General features: G+C 39.2%; 1 protein-coding gene across 6 annotated transcripts in view; it reads left to right on the forward strand.

Moving 5' to 3' along the window:
- The window catches only part of LOC149251810 (uncharacterized), a 395,150-nt gene that overhangs the window by 76,573 nt on the left and 301,487 nt on the right, over nucleotides 1-17,090 (forward strand). For all 6 annotated transcript variants that reach the window (XR_016266907.1, XM_089459577.1, XM_089459575.1 and 3 more), the window contains exon 3: nucleotides 10,795-10,851. Coding sequence is in view for 5 of the 6 variants with exons in the window: in XM_089459577.1 (XP_089315703.1) it covers nucleotides 10,795-10,851 (57 nt within the window). In the remaining variant the exon portion in view is untranslated. The remainder of the gene's footprint in view (nucleotides 1-10,794; nucleotides 10,852-17,090) is intronic.

Raw genomic sequence — 17,090 nt, forward strand, 5'->3', positions numbered from 1 at the left:
TCATATGGGGAGGCAGACATTCTCTGTTGCTACACAGGTTCAGAGTTAGATTTGGATGGGTAGGCCTTGGCACCATGGAGATGCCCAGGTAGGATGTGTCTCTTCTCTTTCAGTATTCCACCATCGAGTTCCAGAGGAGGATACTTTTTGTGCATGATGGGGAGTATGACATAGTCAGAGTAGCATAACGTCAACATGGTGGCACCATTCCGGGACTAGGGCATCACAACTCTTCACAACTCAATAACCTTTAGGGATGCGCCTGCTACTACAAGGGGAGATCATATAGATCTTCCATTGGGCTTTAGCGAGTCACTGATGGAGCAAGGGACTTCTGGTACTTGCACTAGGCAAGATAGTGAGTGGAGCGAGGGGAGCTTCATGTTGGACAGGATGGCCTGGGATCCTGGTATTGAAGGATTTTTTTATATTAGGACAACGCTGTTGGAAACACTGAGAGGGGGGTGAATAAGTATTCCTTAGCAATTAGCACCTTTAAATCTTTTCAGAGCACTAGTTAATCTTCAATTATTATTAATGTTTATGTAGTAATAACAGTGAATAAAAGAACACAGTAGACATAAGAATTCTAGGTGGAAAACCCCCTCTGGGTCAAAAACCACCGAACGCTTTTTAATAAATTCTTTAATCTTCAGCCCCAACTGAAATGTAAGCAACTACTTCCTAGAATTCTAGAAAAGCATTCTTCTCCAACTCCCACTGGAAGGACGCCCCAACGCCCTGGTTTCCTCAGTAGTCAACCGAATGGATGCTCCAACATCCTAGACCAACCAACCACCCTGAAGTGTTCTCAGGCTCCAACCTGTAGGCGACTTCATGCACCAGCCTAGCACCTCCCTGCCACCCTATAAAGACAAAAGTAAATACAAAAGTGTGGACTCCCGTAGCCGGGACAATGATCCACGTTACAATGATATAACAATGATTTTGACCTAACACCCAATCACGCTATGACCTGCAACCCAACCATGACATCATCCCAACAGAGACTCCTATACCTCCCAATAATGCCTTTTCGACTCTAGGCAGATTGACTCTTTTACAATAATGACTCTTCCAATGATGACACTTTTACAAATGACTCTTTTACAACTTTACAATGATGACTCTTGGCCTTGACACTTCTTCACAATATACGGATGGCTGTCATGTCTTCAAAGGATGTCCCGCTGCAATGCTTCCTTTGATTTGATACTTCTGCTCTTGAATTCTTGCTTGAAGTTGTACTTGAATCTTCTTCTACCTGCATGCAAAATTTGCCCGGCGAAACCAATCCCAAAACAAAACAAAATACCCTTCAACTTACCTCTGCCTGCAAAACACATGTAAGTGCATAATAATGAATAAATACAAATTAAAATTACAATGTATACCTGAAGTGTGCTTGTTACTTTTGTTGTTGACTTGTTGCAGTAGTAGACAAAGACTCCCACTCTTGATATAGGCTTGGACTCTATGCAAGACTATATCCAAAACTGACCTAAAGATATACAATAAAAACTGATGACAGACACTAGACTTGTGATGGACCAAGGTCTCAGTACAACAACAAAGACCATTCTATGAACTATGACAAGACAAGTAACATGACTGTACAACATCATATAGATTTAGTAGACTTGGTGTAGCATCAATAATATGTAGCATCAAATGTGTAGTATCAAGAATAGGACATTCGAAATGTGGTATCAAAACTAACTGTGACATATAGAGGCATAGAGATATAACCGAGACCTTGTATGTACTTACATTGTCCTGCAAAAACATATGTTAGAGATGATACTCATATTTCAAATGTAAACACTAATCATACATACCTTGCTGTAGGAGACTTACCCTTGACTGTTGATTCGTGGTCCTTACTGCAATGATCCTTGAATGCATGCTTTTTCTTGCCTTCTAGGAGCTCGATATTGAATCTGTTGTATCTATGTAATTTCGGATCTCCAAGGTCTGAAATTTTGTCCTCTGGTAGCCCTCTGAGTCCTCTTTCCAACCCCACACGTCTGATCAAGATTGGATTCTTCAAGAAAGAGTTATGCCCAATCTCCCACAATGAAGAAAGAGTTATGCCCAATCTCCCACAATGGCTTGACTATAGACTGGTTCAGTAGAGCAAACTTGTATGAAGTGCCACGTGTCACTGTTACGAACTTTGGCCCTGAAAACGCTACTCAACATACTACAATTCGTCCTATTTTTGTGACTATTTACGAAATTGGAACCCAATGCTCAGAGAGAAAGTTATGACGATTTTCCCAATGTCACCTATTTGACATGGAATTCGTGAGCCTACAAAAACCCTAACTTCCTCAGATCATATCTCCAAAAATATAGCGAGCCAATATCTGAAATTCGGTCTCGAAGTTCATCAAGATTTCGGCTCAAATGGGTTTTAATTTCAGCTCTTGAAGCTTCACAGAAAAAAGTTATAGCGAAAATGCCACGATGACCTGTTTGAAGCCACAAAATCCCTACTAGAGGAGGATATGAGGGTCATTATTTATATGAATATCTTGAGTTGAGAGGGTTCTCAAGAAGTGAACGTTGGAGGAATTTTAGGAGCAATTTTTATTATTAATTATTGACTATTCAATGACCACAACCAATTAGGAGTGCCATGCCACAACCCCATAGGGTTCTAGCCCACTAACTGGGGTTACTAACTTCAAACATGAATATCTCTCAAACCGTGAAGAACTACTTGGCGTGCCATATATCAACGGAAACATTTCGACGAGTAGAATCCATCTAGAAGATCCTTGATTCATAATAGAGTAAGTTGTCAAGTCAAAATGCCCATGCAAGATCGGGGTAGCCCCTGGTGTTGTTTGGGTTGACATCAATGACAACCACTGATCAACAAGTGCTAAGGTCAGGGACGATTCAGTGGCACATTTGGGACCCTAGCACATGTTGCAGTGGCAGTGGGGAGCAACAGTTAGAGAGGATGCTCGTTCAGGCATTGCTTGAGGACAAGTGATTTTTGGCAGTGTTGCACACATCGCGATCGGGATTTAATCGGCGCTGGGAAAAAAGCGGAAAAAATCGTTAAAATCGGGAAAAAATCGGAAAAAAGCGGGAAAAAATCGTTTGGCACAAAAATATTCATTTTTTTTCAATTTTTTTAATATCTAAACCATCTACAACATAAAATAAATACATTGACACATAAATATGATAAAAAAACTAATATATAAGATGTTTAATATCATTTCTAGCGCTAAAATCACACATAACATTGAATCATGTCCTGAATAGTAAGTCCTGAGTCCCAAGTCCAACTCAGCCTCAAAATATCAACAAAAAATATGATAATGTATCTCATCATGTCATAATGTCATATACAATAAAATGAAAGTCTAATCCTATTGATTTCCTCTGCCCCTCTTGCGAGAAAATGGCACAACTTTCTCTTTCCCTCTAGATGTAGAAGCTGGTGCCTGTGGTGGTGGAAATGGCAGTGGAGTCTGACGTGCTCTAGAAGCTGAAGAACTAGTAGTAGCAGCTACAGGAGGCCGAGGTGGACGGAGACCACGTCCTCTGGTAGTGGTAGCCCGGGTAGCCCGGGTAGGCGGTGTCACCTCCTCCTCCTGCTTCTCCAACTCCTCCTCCTCCTGCTCCTGCTCCTCCTCCTCCTCCTCCTCCCCCTCCTCCTCCCCCTCATCCTGCACTAACCAATCCTCAGTGGGATCCATGAGAGGCCTCTCGGTCTCAACCCTCCATTCAGCAGTGGTGTCAATCCCATCCAATGAGATGGCTTCCGTATCAGGTGTCTTCTCTAGTTGTTTCACCCACAATCGAAGATTGTAGTAGACATAGACCATGTCATTAAGTCTATGGGACTCCAACCTGTACAAAGTTCATGAAATAATAAATTAATAATTAATAATTAATATTATAAAAAAAATATTGTTTAAAACTTTAATGAATTCAAAAATTTATTTGGAAATTTGCAATATTTTAAATGTTTAAGTGTTAACCTATTGCGCTTCTTGTTGTGTATTTTTTCAAATACACTCCAATTGCGCTCACATCCCGAGGAGCTGCATGTTTGGCTGAGGATGCGTACGGCAAGATTTTGCAAAAGGGGTACTCTGCCACCATACATCTTCCACCATGCGTCTACAACAAAATTACAAATAAAATTTTAAATAAACATAAGAAAAAAATGGAATTTGAAGAAACAATGAAATTTGAAACAAAGTTACAAAGTACAAACTAAAAAATACCTGGCATTTTAACCGTCCTATCAATGACAGCCATCTCAAAGCCAAATGTGCCACCTGACAACTTATATTGCTCAATTTGTCTAGAGATCTCCATACGTTCTTCTGAAGATCTCACCATCTTCTGGACACAGGTTAATAATCCTTCCACGACCTCAACATCAAAATTAAACCCACATGCATAAGAAAATGCAGGGTTCAGGAAAAGCCCCGCAGCATGAATTGGACGATGGAGTGTGTTGTTCCATCGCTCATCAATGACCTTCCATAGAAGGAGTTGTCTCTGGAACCCATCATCTCCCTTGTCATCATAGTAGGACCGAATGGCTTCTTTGGCCCTGTCCATGGCTTCATACAAATAGCCCATTGCGGGCTTCTCACCATCAACCAACCGAAGAACCTTTACCAAAGGTTCTGTAACAACGCACACCTCCTGCACTCCCGCCCAGAAGTCTTCCTGGTATGAAACTAGTCTGCAGACGGCCTCTGCTTCTGGTTTGCGGCTCATTGACGAAGCACGCCACTCCTCTGAAAGAAACATTCTCTTCAAATCCCACATAGAATTCACGAGGGATTGAAGAGATATGAAACTCGTCGCAAACCGTGTAATGGCGGGGCGCACCAACTCTTTGTTGTTGGTGAATCTTCTCATCAAGCTAAGCACAGATGTGTGATTGTAAATAAATTTTGTGATGCTTTTTGATGAGTCAACAACCTCTTTGACAAAGGGAATTTTCCCAATGTCCTCTAACATCAAATCAATACAATGGGCAGCACAAGGTGTCCAAAATAAAGCAGGATGCCTGTCCATAAGCATTCTACCAGCAGCAACATAATTTGCAGCATTGTCCGTTATGACTTGGACAACATTTTCTGCACCCACCTCCAAAATAAACACATCCAGCAAATCACATAAAGTTCTTGCATCTTTGATTTGATGAGTTGCATCAACAGATTTGATAAACATAGTCCCCTTGGGACAACTAACCAAGAAGTTTATAAGGGTTCTCCCCTTTTGGTCAGTCCAACCATCTGACATAACAGTGCATCCTGTTTGTGCCCATGATGCCCTAAAATCCTCCAATCTTTGGGTGCAGTCACGCTTTTCATCTTGAAGAAGCCGGCCTCTGAAATCATGAAGAGAAGGGAGTTTGTACCCCGGGCCAACACTGGCAATAGCATCAACAGTAGGTTGGAAAAATGGATTATTCCTTATAATGCTGAAAGGAATATCACTCCAGAGGAGAAATTTTGTCATCAACTTGTCAGCTTTTTCTTTTTCAGTTCTTTTTAGCATTGAACCAATAGTTGGTTGTGAACCAGGTGTGGTTCGAGGAACAAAATATGATGATGCAGCTACCGGATTGACTGACGCTGCAGTAGAACCTGTGCCACTTGGCCCACTTCTGTCAGCTGACCTTTTTAGTTGCCTTTTGAGTTCTTCTTTGGCGTCTCTAGTGTGCTCTAATTCTCCCAATGCTCTCATGGCTTTTTGGATAATTTCAGCATTTGTCTTTAGATAGGGCCCCACATCACGTCCAGGGATTTGTGCAAGGTGGAACTTCAACCTGTACACCCCCCCGAATATTTCCTTTCCACACAACTTGCAATACAAGTTTTGTCTATCATTCGGAGTTTTAGGGTCACCATATTCCCAGAAAGGATCCAATTTCCTTGGCATGTTTGTTTTTGAATTTTGAATTTGCAAACCTATGGAAAAATAAGGATTAGGAAATAGGAATTTAGGATTACATAAATGATAATACAAATTACAATTTAGCATTTGCAAAATTACAAGCTAATTATTTCCAAAATCCCAATTTCTAAACCCAAGTTACCCAACCAAATGCCAAAAAACAATGAAAATTCAAAAAAAATAAACAATGTTTAAAAAAAATGAGAAAATAAAAATAACAAATTGGTTCTCATAGTCATAACAAATTACCCATCCCAAATCAATGAAAAATTTCAAAAAATTCTTTAAAAACAATGAAAACCAAAGTTTTTATAGAAGCAAAACCAAAAAAAATTAATCTACATACCTCTTTTATGGACAAATTGGTGATCTAGGCTTGGATTCCTCTTAAAAACGCTTCGATTCGCTCCCAAATCTGACGGAAACCCTTCAGCTCCTCTCCCTCACCTCTTCTCCTCCTCCTCCGCGCGCAAACAGCAAAATGACATAATAAAAATCGATTTTGCATATAAAAAGCCCGCTGCCCCGACGGCCTGCGATTTTTAAGGAAAAAATCGCGATTTTTTCGAAAAAATCGCGATATTTTCAAAAACTCGCGATTTTTTCGATAAAAATCGTTATAAAAAAAGTGGCGATTTTTATGCATAAAAATCGCGATTTGAATCGGGTAAATGAAAAAATCGCGCTTTTTCGATAAAATCGCGATTTTATCGCGATTTTAACAACACTGATTTTTGGTGCATTGGAGGAGCTTGCCGGTTGAGAATGCTACTTGGGAGGGCGAGCACATACTTGAGCGTCCAGCACTGAAGTTGCTTGGGGACAAGCAACATTTGGGAGGGGAGGACTGTCATGTCCCTTCCTAAATTATTTTGGAGCAGTATTAATTTCTACATTTTGGGGCCAATTTTGGAGGTGATGGGGGCCCATTCGATTTTATTAGGAGGCTAGACTTAGTAGAAGTTATTTCGATGTGGTTAAGTATACGTGGGGGCCACCCATACTAGGGAATACGCATTCCCTAGTTCAATTTGCATGGAGGGGAAATCGATGGTTAGGTGAGGGACCCACGATGGAGGGAAAAGTGCTCCACGAAATCTATATAAGGAACGAAACTCTCCTCATTTGGACATCTTAGCTTTTGACATATTGAACTCAATCTTAGTTGATCGAACTGTTTAGCCGGGTTACTGTACTGTTTAGCACATGAGTGTCTTCGAGCAGAGATCTCAACCCTTCCTTCGGTGGACTTCAAGTGCTAACCCTAGGAGGGAGTTCTACTTCGTTCCAAATCGTACCAGTTGCAGTGAGTCGAGTTGCAATAACAAGTCGAGTTACAACAGCAAGGGGAAGTAATAGCTAGGAGGTTGAGTTACAGCAGCAGGGAAAGGAGCAGCAGAAGCACCGTGTTACAACAATAGGAAAGTATAAGCATGAAGGTCGAGTACAACTGCAGGAGGCTGAGTAACAACAAGGAGGTTGAGTTCCAGCAGTAGGGAGAGTAGCAGCAGCGCAGAGCAAGGAGAATAACAACAACGCAGAATCGAGTTACCACTGCAGTGAAAGGAGTAGTAGGAGGACGAGTAACAGCAAGGATGTTGAGTTCCAGTAGCAGGGAGAGTAGTAGCAACACAGAATAGGGAGAGTAATAGCAACGCAGAACAGGGATAGTAATAGCAGCACTGGGGCTGCGCAGTCATTGGAGTGAAATTCGTTGGGGCAACATTATCTCGGGAATTTTGGAGCTAGGGAGCTGGGAGATCATTTGGAGGGCCATTTGAGGAGGGTTGTTGGAGTTGGGAGTGCAGAGATTGACAGGAGCAATCACAACAACATAATTCGTATGTGGAGGAGGGCCAAGCTGTGAAGGGTCAATTTTTGAAGGTTGGAACCAAGGGAAACCCTTTCTGGGTTTTTGGCAGGGATTACGCTCCTGATTTTATAGAATTTTCTGGGCACTCTAGAGTGGGAAAATCAGGGGGCGAAGTCAGGCAACAGTGCAGTTTTAGTAGTAGTAGCGCAGTTTTCTGGAGGAGCTGGTTATGGCAGTCGTTGGGCTTTCTGGTATTCATCACCTGGTGCTTTTAGCTTGCCATTGAGGCAAGCCGAGGTGCACCACTTCCACATTCAATGGCAAGCCTAGGTGCACCACTTCCACATTATTGTACTTTCCTCCCAGATTATAATAAAATGGCTTAGCTGTTGGTTATTCCTGGACTTTTTATGGGTGTACACTGAATGTTTCAATTTTATGGTGTTGTTTTAATTGTTTACTTTGCATAGCACTATTTTTCCTAGTTTGGAACATTACACTGCGGATCAGGCCCGCGTGGTTCAGAATTCTAGGAATTGTCTCAAAACGTCAGAATCACGGATTCATACAGCACGTGGTTCCGGCCTTAGATCCTTGGGGAGGGGAAGGATCTTGCAACATTGGATTCAACACTTGGTTGTGAGGTATTTTCCTCAAAATCAACCTTTTTTGGTGGCTAGTTTCTCCATTTTAGGGCTGAAGTCCTTTGCCCTAGGTAAATTTTTGCCCTAGAAAAGCCCTAGTTTGCCCTAGGCTTCAACTTGAGGCTTGTTGTAGGTTTCTTGTGCCACAAATTGAATGTCTACATCTATTGTAAGCCTTTTCTTGGCCTTGTGCTCTTATATGAGCCTGTTGACATTGCTTATTCTTTAACCCTAGGTCATATTGTGCCCTGGCCCCTAACTAGGCCTCTTGGAGAATAAAGATTGCCCTAATTGTGCTAGTTGAGTCTTGTTCCTTAGAATAGCATCCCTCCTTGGCCTATTTGGTCACCTTTATCCCTTGGACTAGATCTATCCTTTAGGGGAGCTAATATAGGGAAGCCTCCCTTGTGGTGTAAGTCCACTAAAGAGCAGGAGGTAGTGGTCTTGGTGACAATGGGCCACACCTTGCATTGTTGTCCCTTGGTCTAGTTCTTGTCTTGTGAGCTCCCTTCACAAGAATTGCTAGATTTTGAGGCAACAGTTCCAAAGAATTAGAATTCTATTTCTAATTCTTCTTCAACATTTGAAATCATAGTAAGAGAAGTCTCTTTTGAGAATCTTATTGAAAAATATTTTCAATAAAAGTTGACCGTTGATCAATAGATGATTCTATAATACAAGAACATCGCTCTAAAACTTTGCCTATCTTTTCATTTTGTTTCCCCATGTGCTTGAAGATGAAGCCTTGCTAGAGAGGTGGGCATGTAATACACCTAACTATTAATAAGTATACTTAATGGTTATTATATAAACTTCATGCCTATTAGGCTAGTCATATCCCTGAGGTATTATATATATGAGTCTTGTTGACTGTATATCATCATAACTTTGTAACTTCTATATATGATATATTTATTTCTGTCCTTTTGAACTATATGGGTTTGTGCCTTTATTGATGAAATATGAATGCCTATGAACCCTCTGTAGCTATGTGGTGTTTCTAAAAAATGACTTGTTGTCCATATCCTAGAAACATGTGAAATTAAAAGTTTGAACCTCTCATGGAAGCAAATATAGAAGGGATACATTATTTGATGACAATACAAGGACACATAATTTATCTCATCAAGATAGGAATAGGATATTTTGGGCTTAACTAGCTCATCTAGTATTTGCATCAAAGTTTTTCTCATAAAAGACAATAGAATTATATGAATCTTCAATCTTAGCACTAGCTAGCTCATGATTTTGGAACTCCCATTCAATGTTTCTTCATTGAAACTGCTAGAATTACCAGGACCCAATCTTGCAATGGAGAGCACAACTATAAGTTGACTTGCCATAAACATTCTCCTTCCTGTGTCCTTTCCTCTACTCAAGCGGAGACATATGTAAGATGCGGTCACTTTGACCTTTCATCTGAACCTCTCATTATTCATTTTCCTTTCATGACCTCTTACCTTCTATAACTAGGATCTTGGATTTGTCTGGTTTTTCCATGTGAAATTGGAAATAAGTTGACACAATCATGCAATTAACTCTTTTGTAACCTTCTCGAAGTCAAGAATTCAATTGGCAGGCCAGATTTCTGAGGTTTCCCACTATACGGGTTTGTGCCTTTATTGATGAAATATGAAAGCCTATGAACCCTCTGCAGCTATGTGGTGTTGCTAAAAAATGACAACTTGTCCATATCCTAGAATCATGTGAAATTAAGAGTTTGAACCTCTCATGGAAGAAAATATAGAAGGAATACATTATTTGATGACAATACAAGGACACATAATTTATCTCATCAAGGTTGGAATAGGATATTGTGGGTGTAACTAGCTCATCTAGTATTTGCATCAAAGTTTTTCTCATTAAAGGCAATAGAATTATATGAATAGAAATTCAATCTTAGAACTAGCTAGCTTATCCATTTGGAACTCCCATTTAATGTTTCTTCATTGAAACTGCTAGAATTACCAGGACTCAATCTTGCAATGGAGAGCACAACTATAAGTTGACTTTCCATAAACTTTCTCCTTCCTGCATCCTTTCCTCTACTCAAGTGGAGACGTATGTAAGATGTGGTCACTTTGACCTTTCATCTGAACCTCTCATGGTTCATTCTCCTTTCATGACCTCTTACCTTCTGTAACTACAAGGATCTTGGATTTGTCTGTTTTTTCCATGTGAAATTGGAAATAAGTTGAAACAATCATGCAAATAACTATTTTGTTACCTTCTCGAAGTCAAGAATTCAATTGGCAGGCCTGATTTCTGAGGTTTCCCAGGCAAAAATAAAATTTGAATACAAAATTTTGGAATGATGTGGATTGTGCAATAGACCAAAACACTATCTTCTCCATTGTGACATTAATTTTCTCTTTTCTGATGTCAATGCAGGGATTGTTAGATGGTCCAGTTCCATGGGAGCTGCAAAAGCGAGCATTCTGGAATCAGGTAATCATTCATGTACCTTCCATCTTGAATAGAGATGGAGATAACTCTTTATATTCTTCTGTTCAACATAAATTCTATAATTCTTAATTTCTCTGACTTTCAATTGGGTCTTTGCCATTGATGCTTTTTACTCTTAAATTTTTAGCTTTTGACACATTTCACATTTGATATCTATCTTTTCTGATGACTTATCCAAACTTTAATTAGCTGTTTTATTTACATGTATGGATTCCTCGTTGTGGGAACATTTTCAAGTTGTAAATTTGAATCTGCATTGGAAACATTGTCTGCAAACTCATGACAGTAAAGTTGAAAGTATTTGGGTTAAATTGGAGGTTTGTGTTGCCAAGTATGCATACAAGTTATTGGGTTTTTCCCTAAAGCCTGGCGATAAAGGAAATATTTTACCCTACCCGTCAACTTGTTACCATCAACTAGCTTTCATTTAGAAGGTAGCTCTATATTGACTAATGCTTTTTGTAAATTCTGTATGTTCGTTATGGCCCTATTTTCTTCTTCAAATTGCAGGAAGTTAGAGGAAAGTGGATTGAAACACATGATGAGACTTAGTAGTAGCTGAAAAGTAAATATTGTATTACATTTTTTTGATACATTTATATCTGTAATCCCTGTTTTAGGAGATAGTTGTACATCTCACCTATACTTTACCTACCTCACCTTACTGATTGTAAATGGCTCACCTAACTCTTCATAAATGCTCTCCACCTACTAGTTCATGTACTTATTGTTGCCGCAAGATCTAGCAGGCCTTGGAGAGGGGTACCCTACAAGGCTATCACTAGACCAAGTGACAACAATAAGGTAATAGCTCACTGCCACCACAGCTACTAGCCCCTGCTCTTTATAGATATTCACCAGTGGGAGGAGTCTCTGTAGGTAGGTCGCCTAAGAGGTTTTCTATGCTTAAAGGTGTAAGGTGACTAAGAGGCTTCTAGAGGAAAGGCACAATTTAGATACAAGGCTCCAACAATGAAGAAGGGGCAATTCGCTTTCCAAGTGGAGGCCAAATTGTGACATTGCAAAAACTAGGGTTTGATTGAGATGTTGTGTGTTGGGATGATCAGGTGCAATATTCCAAGAAAATGTTTCCAATAGTATGTATTATCAAGATAAAGGCACATGAAACCTTCAACAAGCCCTCAAGTTGAAGATATTACTAAACTAGGGTTTTATCCCAAGGCAAACAACTAGGGCAAGAGAAATAATGGATAAAAAATGGAAGGAATGGCCACGAAAGGGGAATGATTTTTAACAACCACTCAACCCTAGATGTTGAGACCTTCCAAGGCCAAAACTTTATCTTCCTAGCCAATTCGTACTAAGCCCTAGCTAGGCTGCTTGGCCTTAAGAGGGACGAAATTATAGAAGAGAGAAAAAAATTGGTTTCACCAACAATGGATGGCCAATGCCTAGTGCTAGGGTTGATGGAGTCTATGGATTCTTAATATTGGGTAAAACAGGCAAAGGAGTAAGGCTATTTTGATTCCCTAGCATCAAAATCCTAACTATTACCTTTGTGAGGATCAAAATTCACTTGGGAGAGCTAATTTAAGATCACCAAAGGGATTGCCATTCACATATCATACAATGAGTAATGCATGCAATAATATGACCTAGCTTCAATACAATTAATATTCAACAAAATTAGGGCACAAGATTTAACCTAGATTACCAATTTATTCCATACATTAGACATGAAATCAGAAATTTTCAATAAAATGGCACTTACAAGACAATATGCATGTACAATCCAATCATTGATCCAAGACAACTTCTCCAAAGACAAGAATATAGCTCCAAGACAAAATATGCTCCATAGATCACATCTCTCCAATAGGTACAAGAGGCTAAAATTCTCACAAGAGAGGCTGAGTTCACAAGTGATGATTATGAGTTACAAAATGATCCTCTCCTATATTTATATGAGGAGGACAAGACATAATTTAGCCTAAAAGCCCCTAGAAAACAAGTTAAATCACAACAATGCATTGGGTTACAAGCCAACCCACTAGCTTTCAACATAAATCCTAGAAAGAGCCCACATGTGTGAGCCGTGAGGCCTTCTAGGTTGACGTCATTTATCAAATGAGCTCCAAGTGTCATGCATTGAGGCTTTTGAGTGCCAAATGTGGAGTAGAAGCCTCCAAAAATCATCCTTTGAGAGTTGGCCCTCAAATCTTTGTTAATATCCCTTTGTGGTCCCCAAATCCCAAATGGGATGCCATAAGGTGGTCTCCTGGGTCTCCAATTGCTCATGATACCCATCTCTGCTCCAACGTTGAGGGCTTTCTAGGTGCTACTAACTCTCCCAAGTCTCTGAAGGTGAGACCATCCTCATTTGGGCCCTGAATCAGTTGTTGTCCCTCATATGGTTCTAGGTCGGCCTGGGGGTATGCTAGGTCTTGGTGTATCGTCTCGAAGAATCATCAAATATAGTGCAAAGTGACAACGTTTTGGGTGTAGGAGGTGCCCAGGGGTAGGCATGATGTGCTGTTGCTGCTCGGGGGCCCAAGGTTCTCAACACTTCACATATGGGTGCCAATATACTTCTATGGACCTGGGTACTTGTGGGTAAGGTGCCCAGGTCATGGGATGTTGAACCACTTGACAATCACAACATAAATTCTAGAGAAAACAAGCAGTCATCAAGGACAATAATCATTTTTGCATTTAATTGAACCAAGATTGAATGTAAAGGGCTATTTAATACTTCAAATAAGGCTTCCCTTCCAAAATCGGGGCCTTGAATTCGCAATGGTGTTTCCTCCCTCTGTTGGAGTGGCTAGAGGACAAACCTATTAGGTGTTTCTAGCCCCCAATGGGAAGTAACATTTCCTCAGTCCACCCTTCAATTGATAGGTGTTAGTGAATAATAATGATGGTACGAAGGGGAGAAGACTTCATGGCCAAGTGCCATGATCAAAGGGACTACATGATGGGGATCCACATCCAAAGTGTATAGAAGTGAGGAGGAAGCAATCATGGATGCATGAGTTACCAACTCGGGCTTTATTTTTCCACCCTCTTCTGTGCCTTTTACTTTTGCTTGATTTTTCTTTGTATTATTGCACGTAACTCAAAGGGTTAGAGCTTGCTTTGAATGGTGTATAACAGTTGTTTTACCCCATAAGGATGAGTCATTTCATTTCTTGTCGGGGTTGGGACATGCAAGTGTTCCTTTTTATGATGTAATTGAGCAACCGTGCTCAAGAACTGTAAATTTAGGCAACTCCGAGACAAATTCCCTCCTTTTGAAAATCTTCCTCATCAAGGAAGACCCCTACTAGCCTTTGGAAGAATTTAATTTGGTTAAGGAAAAATATATTTTAATATGGAAACCCCCATGTGCACAAAAAGGACAGGTCGACCCAAAAGGAAATTGGACACCCTTGATGGCTATAAATACAAGTCAAGTGACCCTCATTTGAAGATCATCAATCATTCTACTTTCTTTGGTTTGGCTCGCATAGGTTTGAAGTTGGTTTGCAGAAGTTCATTTGCACAGGTCCGAAATTGCAGGGTCCAAAGCTCGCACGTGTGATTAGGTTTTTTGGTTCGCAGTTGCAGGGATGCCACAAGATATTTTCGGCTGCAGCTGCAGGCATGCTGCCGTCTGCATGCGGCTAGAATGCTTCAGCCACACACATATCTCTCTCTCATTGCTGTTGGAAACTAGGGTTTCATTTCATTAGTTGACTACAGAGTTCGACAGTTGACCACAAATATTGACAGTTGACCGCAAGCTTTTGAGTCAGGGTTTTGATTATTAACATTGTTGGGTTCATGTCTTGGATGTTGTTTAGTTGATTTTGCTAGATAGTTTTGTGGTTGAAGATATGGATCATTGAACTCTCTCTTTGCTGAACATTTTATGACAATCTAATAAGAAGAAGAATTTGAAAGGGTTTTCCCCTTGTGGGGTTTTGCCTAGTTTTTGACCAATTCTGGTGTCTCTGTGTGTGAATGCTTTTCTTCGATTGTAACTTTATGTTCCGCTGCATTGTTGATGATATTGTTCTTTCTAAAAAATTTCATATGATATAATGATGTTATAATGCTGTGGGGTGAATTAAATGAGTAAAATGATGAAATGCAATTATCTAATTCAAAGAACAATATAGCCCTAAGAAACATTAACATGGAATCAAAGCTAGGTTGAAGAACAGTCATTGAGATCACCCTTGAGAATACACCTTTGATGGAAGCAAGAGAAAATGGAGGAGACCTAAAAGAATGCTAGGGTTTGAAGCAAACCCTAGGCAATTTGTTTATTAGGGTTTGATGGACATCATGAGGTTAGTGTTTGGAAGAAACCATGGGATAAGATAAAGGCTTGAGTTTTGTTGTTTTGAAACCCTAGCATGATCAATGAGAAGATGTTCTAGCACTTGTGACCAGTGTCACAGGGTTTGCCGAATTTGAACCTTGAGGTTCGAAATTCGGCGAACCTCAAAAATATCTTGGGTTCGGATAAAGTTCGATTAAGTTCGGTTCATGTTCGATTTTCTGTTTGCCTTATTTTGCATTGCAAGGTTCGCCATATTTCAATTTTGGAGTTTCGATTTTAATTTTCGAGTTCCAATCTCTCTTAGAATTTTAAACGGCTTGTTTAAGTTCAAATTTAAGTTGCCCCATTAACTCGGTTTGGGTCATCAAGCGTGCAGATGAAAATGTGCACAAACATCTAGGGCCATTGTGCAAACTCTGACAGTTTCAGAAGCCATCGAGTAGTTGTCCCAGATAACGCAGGCTATGATAAGAGAGACTTCAATGTATCGACCTTCGACAATTTGTACATAAAATATACTATGACAAAACTGAAATCGTACAGAGATGCAACCGCAATCTCACATGGAGGAATGATGCTTAAACTTTGGTAGGTTATGCACTCGCGAAGCGAGTGACGCTTTGGTAAGTTAGGTAAGAGGCTTTTAACTCTTTTTTTTTTTTAAATTTGAATCAGATTCAAATAGTTTTAATTTTTGCTTTTAGATACACATTGTTTTATACATATTAAAAAATAATATATTAATAATAAAGAATTATATATTAAATTTAATTAAATTCTATTTGAATATCTTATATCATTAAAATTGTTTTATAAATAATTTACTTTATATACATATTATTTTATATATATTAAAAAATAATTATTTTATATATATTAAAAAGTAATATATTAATATTATAATGAGATATATAAAGTTCAATTAAATTTTATGCTAAATATAATGATTATATTTATATAAAGGGGCAACTTTATTTGTATTATAAACATTGAAAATTTAATATGTGAATATTATATTGAGTTATATATATATATATTCGAATTTAATGGCGAGCCTCATTCGAAAATTCGAATTCGAATTGAATTTAATTGTTGTTGAACTCGAACTCAAACCCGAACCATGTGACATTGCTTGTCACAGGTTTGATGTAACCCTAGTGTTGGGCTAACCTCAATTAGGCTTGGTTGATGATGAAGTCAATGGAAATATCAAAGGCAACATTGTCACATGGATAAAGGACAATGCTAACTCTTGAACGCTGGTTCAAGAGGGAGTTGATCACCTTTCATTAAAGATAAGTACCTTTTAAACTTATGTTATTTCTTTGTGACACTAATTGTTTTGATTATTTCTTATACCGCTAGATGAGATGTGATAAGCAAATCCTTCTTGAAGATCATCTAAGGTGCAAGAAATGAAAGCCAGTGCCAAAAGGGAAGAGTTGGTGCTAGAAAAAGAAAGAAGTACCTGAGGAAAGTTTGTGAAAGTTTCCAAAGGAGCATCCAAAAATTACAATATGCAAGTACTACAACTACCAAAGACAAATAAGTTGCAAAGGTATATAAATACTACAAGGTATGTAAGCTGCAATATTGGATGGCAAGATAAGCTCTAAGGTATGTCAAGAATATTACCTTCATAAATGATTCATACATACATATGAAAGCAAGTTTGATTTCTCACACATATGATATATTGGTCCTCTTGATATTTGGCAAGTATCTTGCATTTTTAGACATAAAGGTGGCTATATACATTGATTTTTGATATATGGTAACTTGGTACTATTGATAATGCTTTTGATAAACATGGAAACCTTGATAATAAAAGTGTAACAATAAGATTGATATTCAAGATCTTCTTGTTGACCTTGGTAGGTGTTGATAAGCTTAGTAATTTTGACAAGTGGTAAAATTGGATGCCCTGACT

Source organism: Pinus tabuliformis, chromosome 7 (assembly GCF_031772625.1).
Source record: "Pinus tabuliformis cultivar Carrire ecotype Pingquan chromosome 7, CPIR1, whole genome shotgun sequence".
Classification (NCBI taxonomy): Eukaryota; Viridiplantae; Streptophyta; class Pinopsida; order Pinales; family Pinaceae; genus Pinus; species Pinus tabuliformis.